This window comes from Paramacrobiotus metropolitanus, unplaced genomic scaffold (genome assembly GCF_019649055.1).
Source record: "Paramacrobiotus metropolitanus isolate TYO unplaced genomic scaffold, Prichtersi_v1.0 Parri_scaffold0000072, whole genome shotgun sequence".
NCBI lineage: Eukaryota > Metazoa > Tardigrada > Eutardigrada > Parachela > Macrobiotidae > Paramacrobiotus > Paramacrobiotus metropolitanus.
Genome location: NW_026570292.1, coordinates 402010 through 422282, shown reverse-complemented (window position 1 = coordinate 422282; position 20273 = coordinate 402010). Strand labels below are relative to the sequence as shown.

At 43.4% G+C, this 20273-nt stretch overlaps 3 protein-coding genes across 3 annotated transcripts; all 3 read right to left on the bottom strand.

Annotated features, from left to right (window-relative positions):
- Positions 1–1872: 1872 nt before the first annotated feature.
- Positions 1873–13485, bottom strand: LOC129594841 (kelch-like protein diablo). The gene is made up of 7 exons (XM_055491688.1): positions 12947–13485; positions 12447–12723; positions 4020–4323; positions 2903–3526; positions 2748–2819; positions 2424–2621; positions 1873–2330 (listed from the first exon to the last, which is right to left on the bottom strand). Exons 1-7 carry the CDS (start codon positions 13234–13236, stop codon positions 2293–2295), a joined length of 1803 nt encoding a protein of 600 aa, XP_055347663.1. The 5' UTR covers positions 13237–13485; the 3' UTR covers positions 1873–2292.
- A 1261-nt stretch (positions 13486–14746) lies between these two features.
- On the bottom strand, positions 14747–15725 carry LOC129594958 (guanylate cyclase 32E-like). Its single transcript, XM_055491825.1, has 6 exons — positions 15668–15725; positions 15542–15593; positions 15327–15459; positions 15182–15230; positions 14891–15032; positions 14747–14802 (listed from the first exon to the last, which is right to left on the bottom strand). Exons 1-6 carry the CDS (start codon positions 15673–15675, stop codon positions 14764–14766), a joined length of 423 nt encoding a protein of 140 aa, XP_055347800.1. The 5' UTR covers positions 15676–15725; the 3' UTR covers positions 14747–14763.
- Positions 15726–16217: 492 nt separating this feature from the next.
- On the bottom strand, positions 16218–20058 carry LOC129594861 (receptor-type guanylate cyclase gcy-28-like). The gene is made up of 16 exons (XM_055491714.1): positions 19881–20058; positions 19202–19240; positions 19104–19128; positions 18720–19024; positions 18590–18633; positions 18460–18498; positions 18309–18380; positions 18084–18218; positions 17941–17991; positions 17701–17880; positions 17497–17641; positions 17346–17424; positions 17146–17233; positions 16862–17041; positions 16615–16791; positions 16218–16556 (listed from the first exon to the last, which is right to left on the bottom strand). The coding sequence occupies exons 1-16, from the start codon at positions 20056–20058 to the stop codon at positions 16218–16220; spliced, it is 2076 nt and encodes a 691-aa protein (XP_055347689.1).
- Positions 20059–20273: the final 215 nt, after the last annotated feature.

The window sequence follows — 20273 nt, the reverse complement described above, 5'->3', positions numbered from 1 at the left end:
AAAGTAATGCAAATGCGAAACTTTGGTCAAACATACAATAATAACAAGATTTTGCTGCGTCCAGGCTATCTGTTCAAGAGTATCAGTGAACAAAAACTCACAACATGAATATACGTCGTCTTTGCTGTGCTTAACTTTCAAATGGGGAGGAGATTTCAGACAGTGTCATTCGTTAAAAAGACACTACAGAAGCCAAAAAAGTCAGAAGCCTATGGAAAGCACTGCGGCACCTCCTGTCCGGCGTTATTAAATAACCGAAATTCATCTTCTTCGATTGCGTAGGTTGACCATCAGACACTAACACCTGCCCCATTCCGCAAAAGCGGCAACAGATTTCGACGAGGTAATCAACGGTTCTACTCTGGTCATTGCTTGGGCCGAAACGTATTCGTGGATGGCGATAAAAGAATTCTTCCACTGAATCGTATCATCACTATGTACACCAACGCCAACGGCAGAGCGCGGCCTGACCTGACCGTGTTGACAGTGCACATCGATGGTCTCGTATTTCTCTGATTGTGAGGTATTAGTTTGCGCTGGGATGTTTGATAATTCCAAAGCCATCGTGTGGAGGTCGTACAGTGTGCTGACACAGGGAAATGTTCGCTGGCGAAAACTGCAGTGGTGCCTTCTGCGCGTTGCAAGTCCGGCTGAGAGATTTTCATACTATCAGCTGTGCGGTTGATTTCAATTTGTTTTGATTCGGCGCATGGCGCACTGGCTGTTTTTATGATGCGTACATTTATTTTCGTCGCGGAAGGGCGTGTATCCGACTACTGCGACAAAGTCACAGGTGCTTGCGTTGTGAAAAAACCTAGAACACCCAGCCTTTTTAGTTTTTACGAAGCAGTTTCGAAAAGGTTGGCTAACTCTGCGCGTTTTCGTCCTTTAGGTTCTGCAAGTAATTCCTTAAGAAAAAAACGAGAGCAGTCACCGACTCTAGCTATTGCCCAAGAGCGTCGTCTAATATCTTTACCAGAAACTCTTGGGTGACATTCGCAAAGAAAATCACTACAACGCACAGATGCACCAATTATACTGCCATAACAAGCTGTATACTTGCTTGTGCTGCAAGCTAAGCAAAACACTTAGAAAAGCAACACCCACCACCGCGTGTAAAGAGGGAAATTTCCTGGATGATGGGCCGAAATTCGACGCTGCCGTGTACATTATTATCAGTACGCCGTATGGCATGTAGCAACGTCTGGCGAGTGTCGCGCGAGTGCTTGCTTAACGGCATATGATCAGCACAAGGGAACGAATGCATTGATAACGTCAGGAAAAGCTGGGAACTGAGGGGTGTACGACTGGTTCGCTTAATTATCGAAGAGCTACCGCCTAAGAAGTATCATTTAAATACTACTATAGCGGTTGTGACAAAGTACTGCTCGATATGGTTATCATTTTTTCACATCGCATTGCTATGTAGTTTGCTACATTTTTAGCAACTCGCATCGCTGCACAGGTCATACTTCCACACGGCGAGCGGTGCGCAATGCGCTGCTTCCCAAGACAGTAATACAATAATTAATATCACGTTTTTAGCATTCTCACAGCAGTTCGTTTGATTTCTTTGCCAGTTAACGTATCTGTAAAAACGGTGTGTAAAATCGGTTGTGGCTGTTCCTATAGTTGTGTGTACTTAATTGAATCGACACTAATTCATAGCCAGAGATTTGCATATATGTATAGAGTTGGATATTTACCAATAAAGTACGGTATCGTTAGCAAAAAATCTTTCATAATGCTGACCAGCCGACGTAGCCAGCCTGTTTGACCTCTTTAGTGTTGCTTTATTTTAATCATAAACAGCCAAAACGCCTCTGACAAGAGAAGAGAGGCTAGTTCAACTTTGGGCGAGCAGAAACGGAGACTACACGCCAGCACAATCCATACCTTTAAATCCCTGTCACTGACAACACCTCAAACGTCACCGCAGCAGATTTCTACGGGGCAAAAGCCAGAGAAAACGGCTCAGACCACGGAATACAGCAACGGAAAAATCTACTGGTTGTGAATCTGGTAGATGGTAAAAACAGCACAAAAAAACAAGAAAACAACATAACAGCCGCCAGAGCACGGGTGAACGGGGAGGCCACTCTTCCTCGCATACTCTGGGGCGCAACTTAAAAGGCAACAGCCTTCTTTTCCAGTTAATTAGAGCTGCTTCAAAGTAAATGTTATTTAAGGCCTAAGCCTGGAAAACTTATCACAACAAACTCAAAAGACACAATTCCACGTAAAACGTTGCACTGGAAGCTCCAAACCGCACTTCTTTTCTTCAATCCCATTTCATTGTTGAGTAAAGTTCAAATTCAGCTGATTATCACCTGTTCACAGAGTTTTAATTAAAAATCAAGATAACCAACTTTAATGAGTGCACTTTCAATCACCAAAATCACAGCATTCGTTAAGCAATTTACCATGTTTCACAGTCATAACGGCACAACCGAAGTCCGCTTTGGCCGCTGGTAATCGGCAGGGAAGTAGGCTCCACACATCTGCATCCTCGTCGTACACCTCGATATCTGAATCGGTAGTATCGGAACACCCACCCAGAACGTAAATCTTGCCATCCACATACGCACATCCAGCTGCGCCGTGCTCGTTGATTGTATCGCCTGCACCCAAAAAATGGCTAAGACATGTTTACAGCATAAAATTGAATTCGCATGTACACATGATTCAATAGCAGTCTACGGTATGAGTACCTTCAATACGTCTACCACAGGCTTAAATTTACTTACTCTTCTTCGACCACTGATTGCTGACAGGATCGTAAGCCTCTACACAGCGCGAAGTTTGGTCAGAATCCCAACCTGCAAAGCCAGACACGGCTTCCGGATCTCCACTTTATAACTACTACTTACTCAGAAAAATTTAACACTTCTGTTTTTCTTACCACCGATAACGTAAATCAAGCCATTCGAACCAATACAAGCCCTGCACTGTCGTCGCGCCGTTGGCATGTCAGCCAGTTTACTCCACGCATTTACTTGTGGATCGTAACAGAAGGTCGAGTTAAGAGGCCCTGAGTCTAGTTGTGCGTTCCCTCCAAAAACGTACAGCCGGTCCTTGGAAGCAACCAAGGCAAAAAATATTAAAGGAAACGGCAGGCCAGCCACAGACTGCCAAGTGCCTTGTTCCGAGTCATAACATTCCATGTCTGCCAGAATATTATCTTCGGCATTTAGGCCACCAACAACGTAAATACCGCCTTTAAGAGTAGCGGCGCCACCACCAGCACGACTGACTGACATCGGTGCCAGATCAGTACACTCATTCCGAAACAAGTCCAGTTGGCAGACTCGCTTCGTGATATATACATCATTCTCTTCGAATCCGCCACAGATGACAAGCGAGTTGTTTTCCGTAACCACCATGCTACATCCAGCAACGGCCTGCGGGAGTTTTGATCTGTCGAGGAGCCAGACGGCCGACATCGATGGACTGAAAACTTGTACTGCATCCATTCTGTTCAATTCATGATCCCAGCCACCAGCACATACGACCACTTTCGGCCAACCTAAGTTAAAAATAACGATATACTCACCCAAGAAAACTAGTGGCAACGATCAACATGATGATTAACCTAATAAGTATCGAAATACAAGTACAAACGAAGTACCAAAATGGATGAGGATGAGAGGCAGAAAAATTATGAAGCATCACGATGAAAAGCACACATGAGAACTTATTAAACACAGCACTTATTAAACTACATGCGAGCACCACGATAACCTTATTATTAAATTACAACCACTCCAAGTCAATTTTTGTAAGCCTGCAGACAGCACACAAGGACAAAAATTCAAAAAACCATTAAATCTCTTCCGTGATACAGCGATACCATGTTTTCAATAACTGCATATCTGTATTGGATCTGTACTCGTCGTTTCACATGATCGCGATCCTGATACAATGAATTTGCCATGATTCATGAAACAAGTCACTCATAATAGTTTATTCTGATACAGCAACAAAAAATTTGTAATAAACTGTCATGTTCTTCGGCCTACCGTATGATTCTCGAGGCCGACATCGAGATGCTATTGCTTCGCTTCTCCGGCCGGGTAGTTCTTGGATAACCGTAGACTGAGGTGGACTATGCACAGCGCTAGAGCCCATGAAGCCATTAAGAAGAACCAAAAAATAGTTTTCCAAACGCCTGGGAGAGAGAAATGGAACACGGATGTACTGCAGAACATCCGACAGCTGCGTTTGACGTCCACTCTGGTCGTATTCACACCAACGCTTCACTGCCTCAAACACTTGGTCCTCACTTTCAACGCACAAGTCATGAGATGCTGCCAGCTCGACGATCTAAAATACGCGAAAAACACCAAGAGTGCAGAAGTCTCAAAACCAATTCTGGACTCTTGAATACCAAACCCGCAAGCAACTATTAGCATTTCAAACAAATCCGATGCAAAAACCTTGTCTAACACAAAATGACAATTATTCCAAAAATACATAAATATGTAGTATACCGGGAGATAAAAATGGAAGTTTGCGCCGGTGCGCTAACTTTGTTTAACGCGGTAAGAGAAACGCCGGCCAACCTGATTTCTCGTTAAAGCAGGGCATTAATGGACAATTGCTTGGACTTCGCACGGACCTGATGACTACCTCCTCTCTATCTCCGTGGAATGCGGAATCGTCCTGTTTACCAGCGGATCGCCTGCCTGCCCTTTGTCGTTGCAGTTGATCCCGCCCTTGCCTGTCCATCGCCAGTTATGCCTGTCCAATCCTCTATTACCTCTCCGTCCCTTTCACTGGCAGCGGGAGTTAACCTATTTACTTTGATAGCATTTCGCGAAAGATTGTTCATGTGCGTTGGGTGATGGATGTCATTTCATTCGGTTTGCACGCGTGTCGGATTGAATAATTTTTGCAACAGTTAACGCTTAAATGTGACCTTTCAACTACTGGAAGTTATTCCACTGCCATTTAACATCGCGATGTAGGGGAGACGAGGTAGAAGAACCAACGCCAACGCTCTCCAACCACCGGCAAAGCGACCAGCAAGGGACGTCCACGGGCGCAGATGATTCCCAACTCGGGCGAATGTCCTGCTAACAGCAACGCCACGGTAAGCACGAGAACCACAGTCAGCATCGATGCCCAGGTTACCGCCGCCAGACAGCATTTGGAGTCACTGCTGGCACAGAAGAACCCGGAGGTACAGCTTTTACCGGGTCCTTCCACGCCTCCAACGGCCGTCCAGTCCCAGCCAACGGAAACCGCCATGCTTATTCAGTTGATGCTCTCCCAGCAGAATCATCTCACCCAGCTAACACAAAAGGTCAACGATCTGTCCCCATCGACGTCCGCGGGCACAAGCGCAGGAGCCACAAACAGTAAGAAACCACCACCATTGCCGGCTGGGTTTCCTCTTGTTAGTGATAAATGTCTGGAAGAACTGTATGACCTTACGGTTAATGTCGATTTAGACAAGCTGCTGCGGGCGAATAGCATTATGTCACCAATCCAGGGCGAAGCTAAGATCGAGATTAGAGATAGTGATTTTGTACTATCTGATTCTAAACCGCGAAAGGTCACGATTACATCCTTTACATTGTGGTGCGAAGCGTTCATTGTTTTTCGTCGTGTACGTAGTCATTATCATCCTGAGCTTAGAGATCCGTTAGACTCATACCAGGCTACCATCACCAACCTGACGGGCACGTACACGGCTGCAGTGTGGCTATAGTACGATAAAACCTTCCGTGCCGGCCGCACCCGCGACACAAGCTATGACGACTGGTACCGGCTTGACCGAAACCTACTGGACCGCTGCGTCGCTCGCCTCCCACATCGCGCACATCTCCAGCTATGCCGCGAGTGCGTGATCGCGGACCATACCGAGCAGGACTGTGCCAAGAAGCTCCAATTCTCAGCACAGGGTCGACAGGACATCAAGGCGGATCGGCCCTTTCGACACATCCCGCCAGACCTGTGCAGGAACTGGAATAACGGGAGATGCACCAGAGGAGCTAACTGTCCCTACAGCCACAAGTGCGCAGTATGCCGCGCCACCGACCACCCCGTCGCCGAACACGATGCAGCTCAGCATAAGCATGGCAACGGTCACAATGCCAAACCCGGAAGTGACCACACCGGTCTCCGTCGAGAGACTCGCTGAGTTATTGGTACACAATAACGATCGCGAAACTGTTTGTTTCCTCTTGCAGGGCTTTAGGTTTGGTTTCGCGGTCGGCTACTTGGGCCCGCAGTTTCGCCGCTTTACTTGTAATGCCCGCTCAGCATTAGATGATCCGCAGGTTATAGCGTCGATGATCGCCAAAGAAGTGCAGGCAAACCACGCGAGAGGCCCGTTTCCTACTGAGCCCTATCTGCATTTTGTCACCAACCCACTGGGACTGCGCCCGAAGCGGCCTTTAGGACACCGCGTCATTATGGATCTGTCACAACCGTTTGGATGCAGTGTCAACGACTACATCCAAAAAGATAAGTACTCATTAAAATATGTAGGCGTAGACGATGCGGTAGAACTAGTAATGCGGCAGGGAAGGGGCTCGCTTATGGCAAAAATCGACGTTGAAAGTGCCTTCAGAATTTTACCGGTTAGGCAAGAGGATTGGCATTTGCTAGGGTATCAATGGGAGGGGAAGTTTTACTACGATATAGTCATTTCATTCGGTCTTCGGTCGGGTCCATACCTTTTCGATAAATTTGCTGGTTTACTTGAGTGGATTTTTAAGACGTGTAGTGATGCGTTCCTACATTTTCTCGATGATTTTTTCATGTGTGGGAAACCAGCAAGCACAGCGTGCGAGCGGATGGTAAAGCAAGTGCAAGCAGTCTGTACGTATCTAGGTGTGCCGATAAACGATAAAAAGTTAGTCGGACCGGCTACGGTGTATAGCTGAGGCTGGCCACATGCCCCAACACAATCGCCGGCGTTTCTCTTATTATGTCGTTAATGTCCAATTATTTAAAAACCAAACGAGCAGCGAAAAGGATTTAAAAAAACGCAAATCCAATTAAAAAAATGTCACGATATTGTACACTATTTGCATGTACTCTGTACCTAGAGCAGGTTCAAGAATTTAGGTATCTGGGCTTCGTGCTGAACGAGCAATGTGACCTTAAAAAGTCAGCTAAACATTTAGCAGAGCGAGTTAAGGGAAGTGGGCCGGTACATGGTACCAAATTCGTGTACATGCACGAAGACTTACACTTTCGCGCACTCCCACATACATTTTTGTTTCTGATTATGACATTTTGTAGCCAGAAAATTTGTATACACTGGCGTGAAAACCGTTTGTGCGCGCAACATCCGGTTCGGGAGTTATGGCTGTTAGGAAATTCCAAAAAGTTTAAATGCGTTCAGGTGTACCAACAGTCTCATTATAGACCGATCTCCCTCAAATTTTGCACGTAAATGCGCATGTCCATGAAGATCGTTTTTACACCGATCCAGAGTTCCATGAGTTTTTTCAAATTTTAAAATGAATTTTAAAATTTTTGAAATTCATTTTAAAATTTGAAAAACATGCTAGAACAGTGGATCGGTGTAAAAACTATCTTCATGGTTATGTGCATTTACGTGCAAAATTTGAGGGAGATCGGCCCATAATAAGACTTCTGGTACACCTGAACGCATTTAAACTTTTTGGAATTTTCTAGCAGCCATAACTCCCGAACCGGATGTTGCGCGCACAAACGGTTTTCACGCCGCTTTATACAAATCTTCTGGCTACAAAATATCATAATCAGAAACAAAAATGTGTTTGGGAGTGCGCGAAAGTGTAAGTTTTCGTGCATGTACAGGAATTTAGCACCATGTACCGGCCCACTTCCCTTAAGAGGGGTTATAATATGGCAGTACAGAAACTTTCAGGGTTAGAAACTGGGTGTACGTGGAAAACTGCGCAAACGATTTTTGAAGCGGTTGTAGGAAGTATAGCGACATGCGGGTCGGGATTATGCGGTAAAAACTTCGAAACCGATAAAGTACAAATCAACTTTGCGAAACGGACTATCAGCCTCCGAAGCACCACGAACACCGATGCGATTCTCTATCTTTCGAATCTAACGCACTAAGTCTGAGACAAATTAGACAGCAGATGCGCTTCTTCGAAAAGCTCAGCCGCGCAAATTCAGGCACTCTTCTACGAGCGGCATTCGAAGAAAGTATTTTGATTGCAAAAAAGCAGATCGCGATGTTGGTTAAAAAAAGCGCTTAAAGAATTTCCGGATGAGATCAAAATTAATTTTAGCAAACCCCGTCCAAAAAATTTGTTAACAGTTAGCGAAACCGAATTCAGATGATATAATAACGAGACTCGAGCAAAAATTCCGGACGAATTTGTTTAAATCGGTACAGGATAATGCTGCCAGGAGCAGGTTGCACTTTATGTTTCAGTGTCTACCGGAGAGCGGAGAAGTGCACCTACTGCAAACCATGTCTATGAGGATTAGCGGAAGCTGGGTGAAAATACTGACTTCCGGTCACTACTTTGCTGTGGAGACAGGAAGATGGAGCGGTTTACCGCGAGAGGAACGACTATGTAACTTCTGCGGGGTTGTGGAGGACGAGTGTCATGCTCTAAATGAATGCCCGGCATATTCCCCACAAAAAGAGAAGCTACAGGAGCGCCTAGCTGCCTTTGGCCTTGCAGTACCCGAGGGCGGCCTGACAGAAACAATGCGGAACATACTACGGAGAAAGAGAAAACGTTGTTCTTTTGTTTAGGCAATTTTTTTAACCAGGTCTTGAAAGATAGCCGCAAAGTATTTAGCGGAGAAATGTTACTGTTGCCTCCGTGAAGCGTTAATGTACACATATAATGCAGCTAAATTCACAAAATTTGCGTTCTATTCTCTTCTGCCTATGTTAACGTACTCTGTTATGTGTATTATTATCAATAGATTCAAATATCCTTACGTCCTTATTTTTGGAAATTATCTCCTAAATCAAGATTGATTTTTTCAATAAGTTGATAATTTTATAAAATAGAGCATTGCAGAAACGTTCCTACCTTTATCTTAAAAAAAATCTTGAGTTTTGGAGAAGGTCTGAAAAAATTTTTAAAAGTTGTACAGATAGTACTTAAAGGTAGTCAGTACTTAAAGGTTGTTACTTTTGGAAATTATCTCCTAAATCAACATTGATTTTTCCATTAAGTTATTAATTTTATAAAATAGAGCACCTTCCAAAGCTTCCTACCTGCAGCTTGGAGAAAAATTTTGGTTTCCGAAACGTTTTCAAAATCCCTTTCAAACTTCCTGTACTTAGCGTTTCAAGTTCTTAGAAATTTCCAGTAAATTCTGGAAACGTATCGAGTAAGCAAATACAAGTTTCGCAGCTTAGCAACCTAAACTACAGATCTGTATAGTTACGAGTATTTAAATTGTCAATTCCATCAAAATTGTAATTGTAATTTTGTAATAAATTCTTAAAACCTTTAAGGCGCTTTTAAAAACACGTTCGGATACCTCAAAATAACTACAAATTTTTCCACCAAAGTCGCCTCCAAAGCTTTTACATTTCAAGGATTTCTAAATATTTCTAAATATTTCGACTCGGCCCCGCGCAGCGGGGCCGTTACCTCTAATTTTTTGAGCCTCCAGAGTTTCGAAATTTCAAAATGTCTAGAAATGTCTGAGTACCTTAATATCTCACGGTCTTAATTGTCTAATTTATATGTAATTCCTAAATATCTAAAGGCCGGCCCGCGGCCTGTTTTTGTATTGACTCTCGTACGGCTGTGATACTGGTGGTAGCTTGGGCATTCACTTACCTCGAAATCTGCTAAATATGTATTTATTTTATTTTAATATATACCGAAGAACTTGACTGATGGCTGAAAAATCTTACAATTACAGTAGTAGCAAAAGATGCAGCATGCGAGGTCACCTTGGGCGACCGTTAACTGTTCCCCACAAGTTTCCATCAATTCTGCGCTGAAAAATGTTTTTTTATGGGCATCGTGTAAATGATCCACTCCATCCATTTTATCACCGTTTAATTATTATCCCAAAAATTCAAGTTTTCAGTAAGTACTTTGGATCGGCAGTATAAAGTTACATTAAAAACGTTAAAAAGAACCATGAAAAAAGAAAAATTACGGAGGCTTTTCACAGTTTTCATAAAACTGGTCGAATTTAACCGGAAAGCTTGAAAATCAATAAACTTCCACATTTCTACATGTTTAAAATATTTTCGTAGCTGGCCTCGCAGAGGTTTTTATGTTTGAAATATTTCTCAAAATTTTTTTTATTGCTGTTACGAAGTACGAGTATATTTTGTATTTCTTTCATTCTTCCATACCTCAAACACAACTGGTCGCGCGCTAGCGCGACCGGCACTTGTTATTTTATTAACATTACCAGTGTTAGGTATGCTCAAATTGTTCTGACTCTCTTTCTTAAATCATTAATTATTAATTATACGGCACAACGCATGGTGTGCCCCTGCTAGAAGAAATCTGGGAGAATAAAGTTGTCTTGTCTTGTACCTACTTTATGTTAGCATGTTTGTTCTCATGTTATTATTAAGTACAAGATCTATACTACGCGCGGCGCCCCATAGTTTTGAGATCTCTATAATCATAAAACTTCTGGATAAACGGACAACGCCATTAGATCCGGGATAGTTCAGAAGTGGCCGGCATGTGTTTTTTTTTTATGAAAATATCGAGCCGGCATCAAGACCAGATTGATCCAACCCATTTTAAAGGTCACCTTGAAACTTAGAAATATTTGCCTAGATACAATACAAAATACCAATTGACATAATTATCACACTAATTAAACCGAAAAATAAATAAACTATTGTACTTATTCAAACACTCGCGTTATTCAAACATTGCTGCCGGTGTTGCCGAGCTCGAAACACGTTTAAAATCAACCGATATAAAATGTATAAAATATCAAATATAAAATCAATACGAAAAATCACTGGACGAGTGAGTGACCGAAACACTATCACCGACCACTGAGCGGAATCTCTAGATGAGTGGGTGACCGAGCTACCACCACTGACCAGTAAGAAAAATCACTAGACAAGTGAGTGGCCGAAAAAACCATAACTGCCCACTGAGCGGAATTTCTAGGTGAGAAAATCATCGAGCGGGCTTTGCTCTTGCTCACCTAACGGGCTCTGTGCACTGGACAGTAGTTGTAGCAGGGTTACTTCCTCACCTAGCGATTTTTCTCCTTACCTAGCGATTTTTCTTACTGGACAGGTGGGGCTCGGTCAGTCACTCACCTAGTGATTGAGTGCGTCAAAAAACCGCTAGGTGAGTAAGTGACCGAGCTACCAATACTGTCCAGTGCCCAGAACCCGTTAGGTGAAAGAGTGACTGAGATACCACTACTGTCCAGTGCACAAACTCCGTTAAGTGATCTAGTGACCAAGCTACCACTACTGTCTAGCGCATAGATCCCGTTAGGTAGATGGGTGACCGAGCTACCAATACTGTCCAGTGCACAGAGCCCGTTAGGTGAACGCGTGACCGAGCTACCACTACTGTCAAGTGCACGAACTCCGTTAAGTGATCTAGTGACCGATCTACCACTACTGTCCAGTGCACAAACTCCATTAAGTGATCTAGGGACCGAGCTACCACTACCGTCTAGTGCACGAACTGCGTTAAGAGATCTAGGGACCGAGCTACCACTACTGTCCAGTGCACAAACTCCGTTAAGTGATCTAGGGACCGAGCTACCACTACCGTCTAGTGCACGAACTGCGTTAAGAGATCTAGGGACCGAGCTACCACTACTGTCCAGTGCACAAACTCCGTTAAGTGATCTAGTGACCGATGTACCGTACCACTACTGTCCAGTGCACAAACTCCGTTAAGTGATCTAGTGACCGAGCTACCACTACTGTCTAGTGACCGAGTTACCAATATTGTCCATTGCATAGATCCCGTTAGGTGAACGCGTGACCGAGTTACCACTACTGTCCAGTGCATAGATCCCGTTAGGTAGATGGGTGACCGAGCTACCAATGCTATCCAGTGCACGGAGCCCGTTAGGTGAACGTATGACCAAACTGCAATATTACTGAGCAAAATAGAACAGGGCCCGCTAAGTCCTTAGTGGGAGCACCATTGTCCAGACTTAGCGTCCTTTTAGTTTGTAATGTGGTACTCTCGTGGGTGATTAGATTCGGATGGGGTTTCGCTACGAAAATTTACTAAAAAATGATCTGTAAAGTCAAAGTAATTGCGTTCGACTGCACGAAACTAAAACATCCATTTTCTTATAAAATTTTTGTTATCGAGCTCTTCAGATTTATCCGTTCTAAGTTAACAATCCGTAAACCGGCCTAGGAGTTTAGAACCCAAGAAACGCGGAGGCGAAGCCGAGGCTGTTTCTTGTAATCTGTATAATATCAAGGACATCCGCGTAATGACCGCACTCACACAATTTCAAGTTTCTGAGTGTCCCAAGAAACCAAAACTTACCGTTGCCGCATCGACGAGCAAGAATTCAGCGCTTTGTGCAATCTTCACGAAATGGTGCAACACGAACCCTTTGGTCTTCTCAGCCAAACGCGGATTATTATGCATCTTGGCCAACGAATACACCTGCAGATAACTGGACACATCCATGTGCTCTTCCAAATAATTCCAGCACAGCGTAGCGACGGGAGAGAAGTCAAAAAATATCGCCGCAGCGAGAAGTGGCTGCACATTGCCATCATCAATCGGAATCATCACTGTGTACGCATAATCGACCAACCTGAGACACACAAAGTGACAAAGAAAACTTTCACGAATACTGTGCCATTTTATACTTTTCAATTTAAAAATTCGTTCAAGAAAAGCAAAAATTAACAGGATATTAACTCTCATTATTTATAGTGATGTGCAAAGACAAAGTAAGGTAAATATTAATTTTAAGTACGAATAAGGGTAATTTGAGGCTTTCGGATGTTGGCATCGTAGTAAAATTTAGCACCTACTTCTGCAGCGTGTTGCTGGAGATATTCCGCAGCCGAATCTCTTTTTCAGCAGACTCCTTCCAATCCGACGCAAACATGGTGCGAAAGTAGCTGCTCTGGGCGCTGAGCACCAGACGATGACAGGGAATCCCGACGGCTGACTCTTCCGCGCCTTTCAGCACCACGTCGCACAGCACTCCACTGCTCTTCAGCTCCTGCAGTCCGATAGCGAGTCGCTCCGTCAAAGCGCCCTCCACAGAAGAGCGGACGCTGGCCGATTCAGCACAGGGTTGGGGTTGTTCCGATGACATGGCCAGTGATGAATAAGAAACGAGTAAGGAACGGACAACATGGGCTGCGCCTGTGCGTTTGGTGGAAACTGTTGCTGCGTTGCAGCTAGGACCGTCTGTCCAGTGTCCGCAGTACTGTGCTCGGCTGTGAACACTACTTACCAGTATCCTTGCCGGGGTAAGGTTGTGTATCAGATCACAATAATTAATTACGGAGGGATGATTACTTGTAAAAATAACCTTCACCAAAAGTTTTATCGGATAACTTAAAGCCCGGAATGAATGAGGTTGAAACTTGAAAGTACAGCTGGCAAGTGGCAAGTAGAGTTCGTAAATCGTCAAGATTTCAGCAGCGAAACGGAAATTTTCAGCCTTTTTGGAAAACTTGACGAAACTTAACTGTTTGTGAATTTCGAAAAATAATAACGAAACTTAGCGATTTTACCAAATCATTTAACGAAACTTGGCGGTAACGGAAAATATTTTGTTGACTAAAAAACGGAACTGAGCGAAAAATTTTTAAAAGAAAAAATACTTACCAAAACTGAGTCTGAATTTTGCTCATGTACAGTTCATACCAAGCAAAATCTGTTAAAAGCAATAATTTTTGGAAAAATTAAAGAAAATAATCAAATTTCGCGCGAAGCGCGAAGCTGACAGACAGATTTGTTTAAAATCTGCCAGAAATTACCAAAAAATCCGAAAAAATTAGCGAAAGTTTTAGCGAACGAAAGTACCAGTAATAACTAGACTAAGCGAAAAGATAAGTTGCAATAACGAAGCTTAACGAAGCGGTGTCTTTTGGCCCCGAAAACCTGCGCGAAGCTTGACGAACCGCTTCGTTAACTATCGTTACGCTTCGTCATTTTGACGACTTACGAACTCTAGTGGCAAGTAAAATATGCATGCGCCTATTTTAATTAAGTAGCATCATGCCGCCGGCGGTAAGCTTCCGGCAGTTTCAACCGGAAACAGTGCTGCCTCTAGCTAGTGCCACGGTTATCTTTGCCTGTAACAGAAGCAGCTTTCAAGTTCCCAGGCACTTTTTGCAAGTTTTGCAATATAAATTAATATAATTTCGAAGTCTGTGATCGTCGTGTGTTTGCAAGCAGTAATGCTCACGAAACCGACGGGCCACAATTACGTACTTCACTGACAGCCTAATACGCAATGGCAGCCGGCAATTTTTAACTTACCATTAGATGCATACAGTCATAGTGAACTTACCGTAAGCATTAACAAAGTGATAGTAGTAAATCACGCACTTTATTGCGGCTGCCTCACCAGCACATCTCAATGGAAGCAATTCATAATTTTACCAGACGAATAAGCGTGGCTCGTTAGGAGCACATGGTTATTTATTTAGTCATATTACTGGCCACGCAAAGCTGCCAAATCTTTAATGTACCCATCCCCTAGGGCTAATTCTCGTCCCTTTTTACCTCAACACACTTCAGTGATATTGATCGAAATTTGAGCACAACATTACTACATTATTCAGCAGGCAACAGTACATAATACGTGCATATCAAAAATCCATGGTCTTCATTAAGCCTCCAGCCAAAAGGTCATTACCGATCCAATTCCCTAAAAAGTTACGTTGCCATGAATTCATTATGCTCCAAATTTAAGAAACCGATGACTCCCTGCATTACAAACTGAAAGCATGGCTCACTTTCAAGTAAGTCATACCACGCCGAGTGACTTTAAAACTGGGGTCAAATCCAAGAAGCTCTTCCGCAGCGTTACTAATATGGATTTTGTTTGCTTTACTGGAGTACGCCAACCGCGAGGTGACATTTACAGAATCACCAAATCTAAACAAGCCAAAGCTGCCGTTAATCAGGGCTTCAGTTCAAATTCTGGCGTGATGTACTCGAACAGCGTACAAAGCGCAGACTAAAATTATTAAAAGCTGTTTTGCCCTCTCCGAGTTTTTGCCCTCGATTATTGTAGATTTGCTTACACACAATAACGCGGTCGAGCGGTGCCCACAACACCAGCAGCACAAGGACCTAGATAAAGCAAACATTTTACCCGCAAGTAAGACTTGCTGATTTTGATCGGTCAAAAAAATGTTTCAGCCTAAACAGAACAGCGATTGCCCTCACCGCTATGTATTCCTGCTTTCAGGTGGAGACCTTCCGGAAATCCTCGCTCGAACTCGGTCCGCATTTCTAGCACCAGGCTAGCGATAATATGCACGTGATCACCGTGATTTTCTACCGGCAAACCACTAACAACCTGCAGAATGTAACAGTAATTTGTTTAAGGATCGCGGACAGGAGCACAGTTATGGCTAGTAGTTTAGTAATATTTATTGTACCAAGCACGACTCTGATATCGTCTCCACTTTGTAGCAGTCATATTTGGCAATACTGCAATCGAATATTGTGAACATGGTGTTCAAGAACACCACCAAATCTAGAGGATTGTTCTGAGACTTGATTACAAACTCATCGAAACCGGCGACCCCAGTCATGAGGATGGTCACCGAAGGGAAGATCTGCGGTTGTACCAAATGACCAATGCGCAGCTGGACAAGCACATACCTAAATTTATAAAGCTCTTACATAATTGGTAAAGATAAAGAATAAACGGTTCCCTGCCAGGTGAAACCTGCCTTGGAAGCATCTCTCCTAACAGCGAATCACATTTTTCCATTTCCTGCTTGAGCGTATATGTTCGAAGGGACACAGCAGCTTCCAACTGCACAGCGTAGTCTTCCAGTCGCTTAACCAGTTGATCAAATAGTTTTCCCGCGTTGTCAGCCACTTTGTTAATTTCCATTTTAACCTGCCAAATGTTTGGTCTATCTTCTGGTTTCACGTTGCGGCATTCATATAAAAGCGTGGATAACGTGGGCACAGCGCTTGGCGGAATGCCGTGTTTATTAGCGTAAGCAAAATCAACTAGCTTCTCGTCTACATGAAAAACAAGAAAAGAAACTGAGTTGTGTCATCGAGGCAATGTTCGAACCAGCTTAATGATTAAAATAGCTACTATGTACCTGTTGTCTCGGTGTGATTTGAGAGTACATAATTAATCAGTCCGCCGACAGCGTACACATCAGCCGGCGGCTCGGCTTGCATTGCAATATGCGCAAATGTGGCGCTTTCAATGAGCTGAATCCTTAATTCCGGTGCAACCCACGCATTATGTAGAATCTCTCCAATAGCTTCGAAGTTTTTGGGGTTGATCAGTTCAACTTGCAGTTCGTGCAGCGTATCATAAAACCCGGCTTCGTTAATCTTTAGAACCAGGCGGCTGTCGATCAGACATTTTGAGGGACGCAAATGACCGTGGCGACGAATCGTGGTACGATGAATCGCAGCAACACCCTAAAGAAAACTATGAAGCTAAAAAAGTAAAAGGTGCAGCGAAACTTTAATAACAGACTTCAACGAGATCAGCAATCAGCGAGCATTTCAATCCCCAGTCTAGTGACACTTCCTCGATAAGGTCACCGAGATTTCCCCTTTGGCAAAGAGCGGTCAGATACGTTAAGCGAATGGGCCCGAGTCCGATGCCGATTAATGGGTTGATATTGGCGTATTGCTTTGAGAGTAAGCGAATCTAAAGAGCGCAATCGTTGTTGCATTTTAAATGGGAAGAAGTTTAAAGTTTCTTGGGAAGATAAGGTCACCTCTGAAATCAGCTGGCGGAACTCCGGTCTGATGTTGATAATTCCATTACTCGATGGCAGTAATACCGTGCGTTTACTGATTTGTACAGCCTTTGCCCACACGTGTATCCCGCGGTAGCGCATGGGTGCGTTGATCAACAAATTGGATTTGAACGAGTACGGGTGACTACGTCCGGAAATCTGTTGACACGGTCAAGTACTATTTTGTAAGTCAGGTAAACTGAACCATAATTTACACTATCACATCAGGTTCGGTACTTATCTCATAAAACCTAGGGTCTTACTTCGCTACTGCCGACTTCCACTGCTCGGCTCAAGTAATGCAAATCCACTACCCACCAGTTTTCATCAACGATCGGTTTCTGCAAGCGGCTGTAAAAAAAATTAATCTATTAACCGGTTTCAAAATTTCGTTAACTGGCAGTTAAGTAAATATACCTTTTCTCTTAAAAAGATGAGTCATTGCTTAGTGTCACGGTCTTACCGAAAAGGCGGAATTATGCAAACCAAGATCAGAACAATCAAAATTATCCCGCAGACAATGCCACCAATGGTCGCCGAACCTGTTACGCATAATTGCTTGCGTAAGGTCAGATTTTTGATGAATAACTAAACCTGCAACGAGTTTAACAAACCTAGCCTGGCACAAGGTCCTTCATCCTTCATGAAACCACATACAGGTGTACCAGACGGCGGTAAGTTTTGCTGTGTTCCCCAGTAGACGACCATATCAGAAACATTGAGCAGAGTTTTTGTGGCACTATCGAAATATCTGACTCTCTGAAACAATAACTCAATGATGACTGACGTAATGGGTTTTCCTTAATTTGATGCCTTACTTCAAAGCGCTGTAGTTGCGGTTGGAAATTTTTTAGGCAGACTGTATTCTGCCGTTCGCCATTTTCATCGACATACACGCTTCCCACAGCGGGAAACGTGAAGGTACGGTCCAGCATAGCACCGGCTAAGCGGCTGCCATCACGCGGATCATATCCGGCGTTGATTGTTTCGTTCAAGACCTATTAAGCACGTTCGTGTATTTTATGTAATTCCAGGCAGTGTTTAAGAAATTGTCTTACTTGAGCGTAAACAAGAACCGCTGTATACGCTGTTGTAATGTACTCGTTTGGCTGAAATTGATTCAGTTATTGTGTAATACGAGTAATACGACGGTAAGTAATCAGATCAGAAGAAACACAGCGAATTAGCGACTATGGCTTACGTCAGGACCAACGAATGTGGCGTTGTACTTGGCCACGGCAAGTTTATATAAAGCTTGTCGAAGCTCCTTAATCGTATCGGGATGATCGTAACAGATGGTAACAACGAAGACCGACTTCCACATTGCAGAAGTGACCTGATAAGAGCAGCTATATAGTCATGTACAACATGTACTGAAATTTTTGTTCCTCTTAATGCTATAAAACAAAGAATGCAGAACAGTTACATCATTAGTGTCTGTATAGTTGTAATATAGGGGACTTTTGATGCTTCCCACATAATCCATATAGAGGAACACCTGAATCGTACACAGCCTGTGCGTTAAAATCTGACGGTTACAACAGCAGTTAATGTACTACTGTAATTAGTTGTCTTACGTATTCTTCTCTCAGTTCACCGGATTCCGCAAAGGCAACCTGAAAAGCCGAAAAGTTTGCAACAACATCGATATTATTGGTTATTATATTTTTGCACTGCTGTACCAAATTGCGGTTCTTAATGTCTTACCAAAAACTGCTGCGTAGATTTGGAAGGTATCGCAAAAAAGATCACTGCAAAAAGCAAAATAAAATAATTGATTCCTGTGCTGTGAGCGAACATGGGCAACCAAAGGGTAAGCAATGAAGCTGGTAATTACTTCGAGTATGCAGAGAAATTTCTCTAATTATCGACGGGAAATCCACGCTCGTTGTCAAATTAACCGGAAATGCATGAACATCGATATGTTCATAACGCTGACGCATGTAGCGGAAAATATCCTGGCCCACCCGTAAGTGGAATAAAATCACCCCAGAGACATCATAGATAACGGCGACACTCGTCCACCTGTACGCGATACTCAACTGGCCCACCATAACACCGTATATTTCGTACTGGCCAGGACCGAAAGCGATCGTGGTTGGGTACGTTGTTCGGTTTCGGAACTGGGAAAAGGTAGTTCCACTATATCGAAACCAACGGTGAAACATGCCATAATTTCTGATTAAAATTACCGCTACTGCGTCCCGGAGCAAAATCTTACATATTCATCGTTAAAACATTCCATTCTGCAAAACAAAATTTAGTTATTATTAGTACAGAATGGAATAGGTAGCGTTGGCCATGCCGGATTTACCACACCTCGCCCGAATTCAGCTGCTGTTGTGGCTTGGTCACACCCTGCATGCAAACGTGACTTTATTCAGCGCAATGATGGCAGCGCCTTGAAATGGCTTTGAGTTGGTATTAAAGTTCATTGATAAGCAGGTAAACGTACGTATACATGTAACATAAATCATGGGATCAATATAATTATAATGACCGGCATTACCGCTTAATAAATCTTCGTTTCGTACACATTTATTATTAAGCTAGTATGTTATTACAGTAGAAGCTTTGAGCAACTGCTCCACTTAACCATAGCCATACACTTAACCATACTATATGGTTAAGTGCGAGCGTATGGTAAGTGTGAATACCATACAAACGTGTCGTATGGTGATGGACTTTCAAAGGCTCCCCTTAACACCTGCCCAATTTAACTTCCCCAGATATACACTTTTTGAATAGAGAAAACATTTTTGAATGTAAATGTAATTTTTTGGAAAGAGATCGTTTCACGCAGTGCGAGAAAACAAATTAAATCTGAAGGGACCCAGAGTCAGCTATGCGCCTTCGCTGAGTACTTTGTACACTGCTACCTCGATGGCGGTCGTCCAACTACACGATAAGGGATGGTTAAGGTATGGTTATGGTGTTTTCTGCTCAAAGCCTCTAGTATTACGTGCGATATGGTTCGGCTAATTTTAGCCGCATATACCTGCGTACATAACCGCCAGGACGCGCGATTCTTCGTCTGGTACGCCATAATATCGGTCCGCAATTTGGTAGAAATTTGGGGAAATATCCGGACAAGTTTGAACCAAATCGGATGATACAAACTCCAGCTGGATATTGAAGTTGTCCGCGTATATTTCATTAGCCACTGCCGCGCCCATCTCAAAACCAGGCGCGGTGAAGGGTAATTTTTGTAAGTAAATGGAGTTCCACATTCCATGGATCATCACAGTCACATTCAGCACACCGCGGACTCCGGTACAAAATGTTAATAAGGCAAACAGAGGGCAGAATATTTTGGACATCATATAGGAATTGTTGTTTTGCTGAGCAATAATCTGACGAGGAAAGAGAAATTGCAAGCGTGATCGCCCTA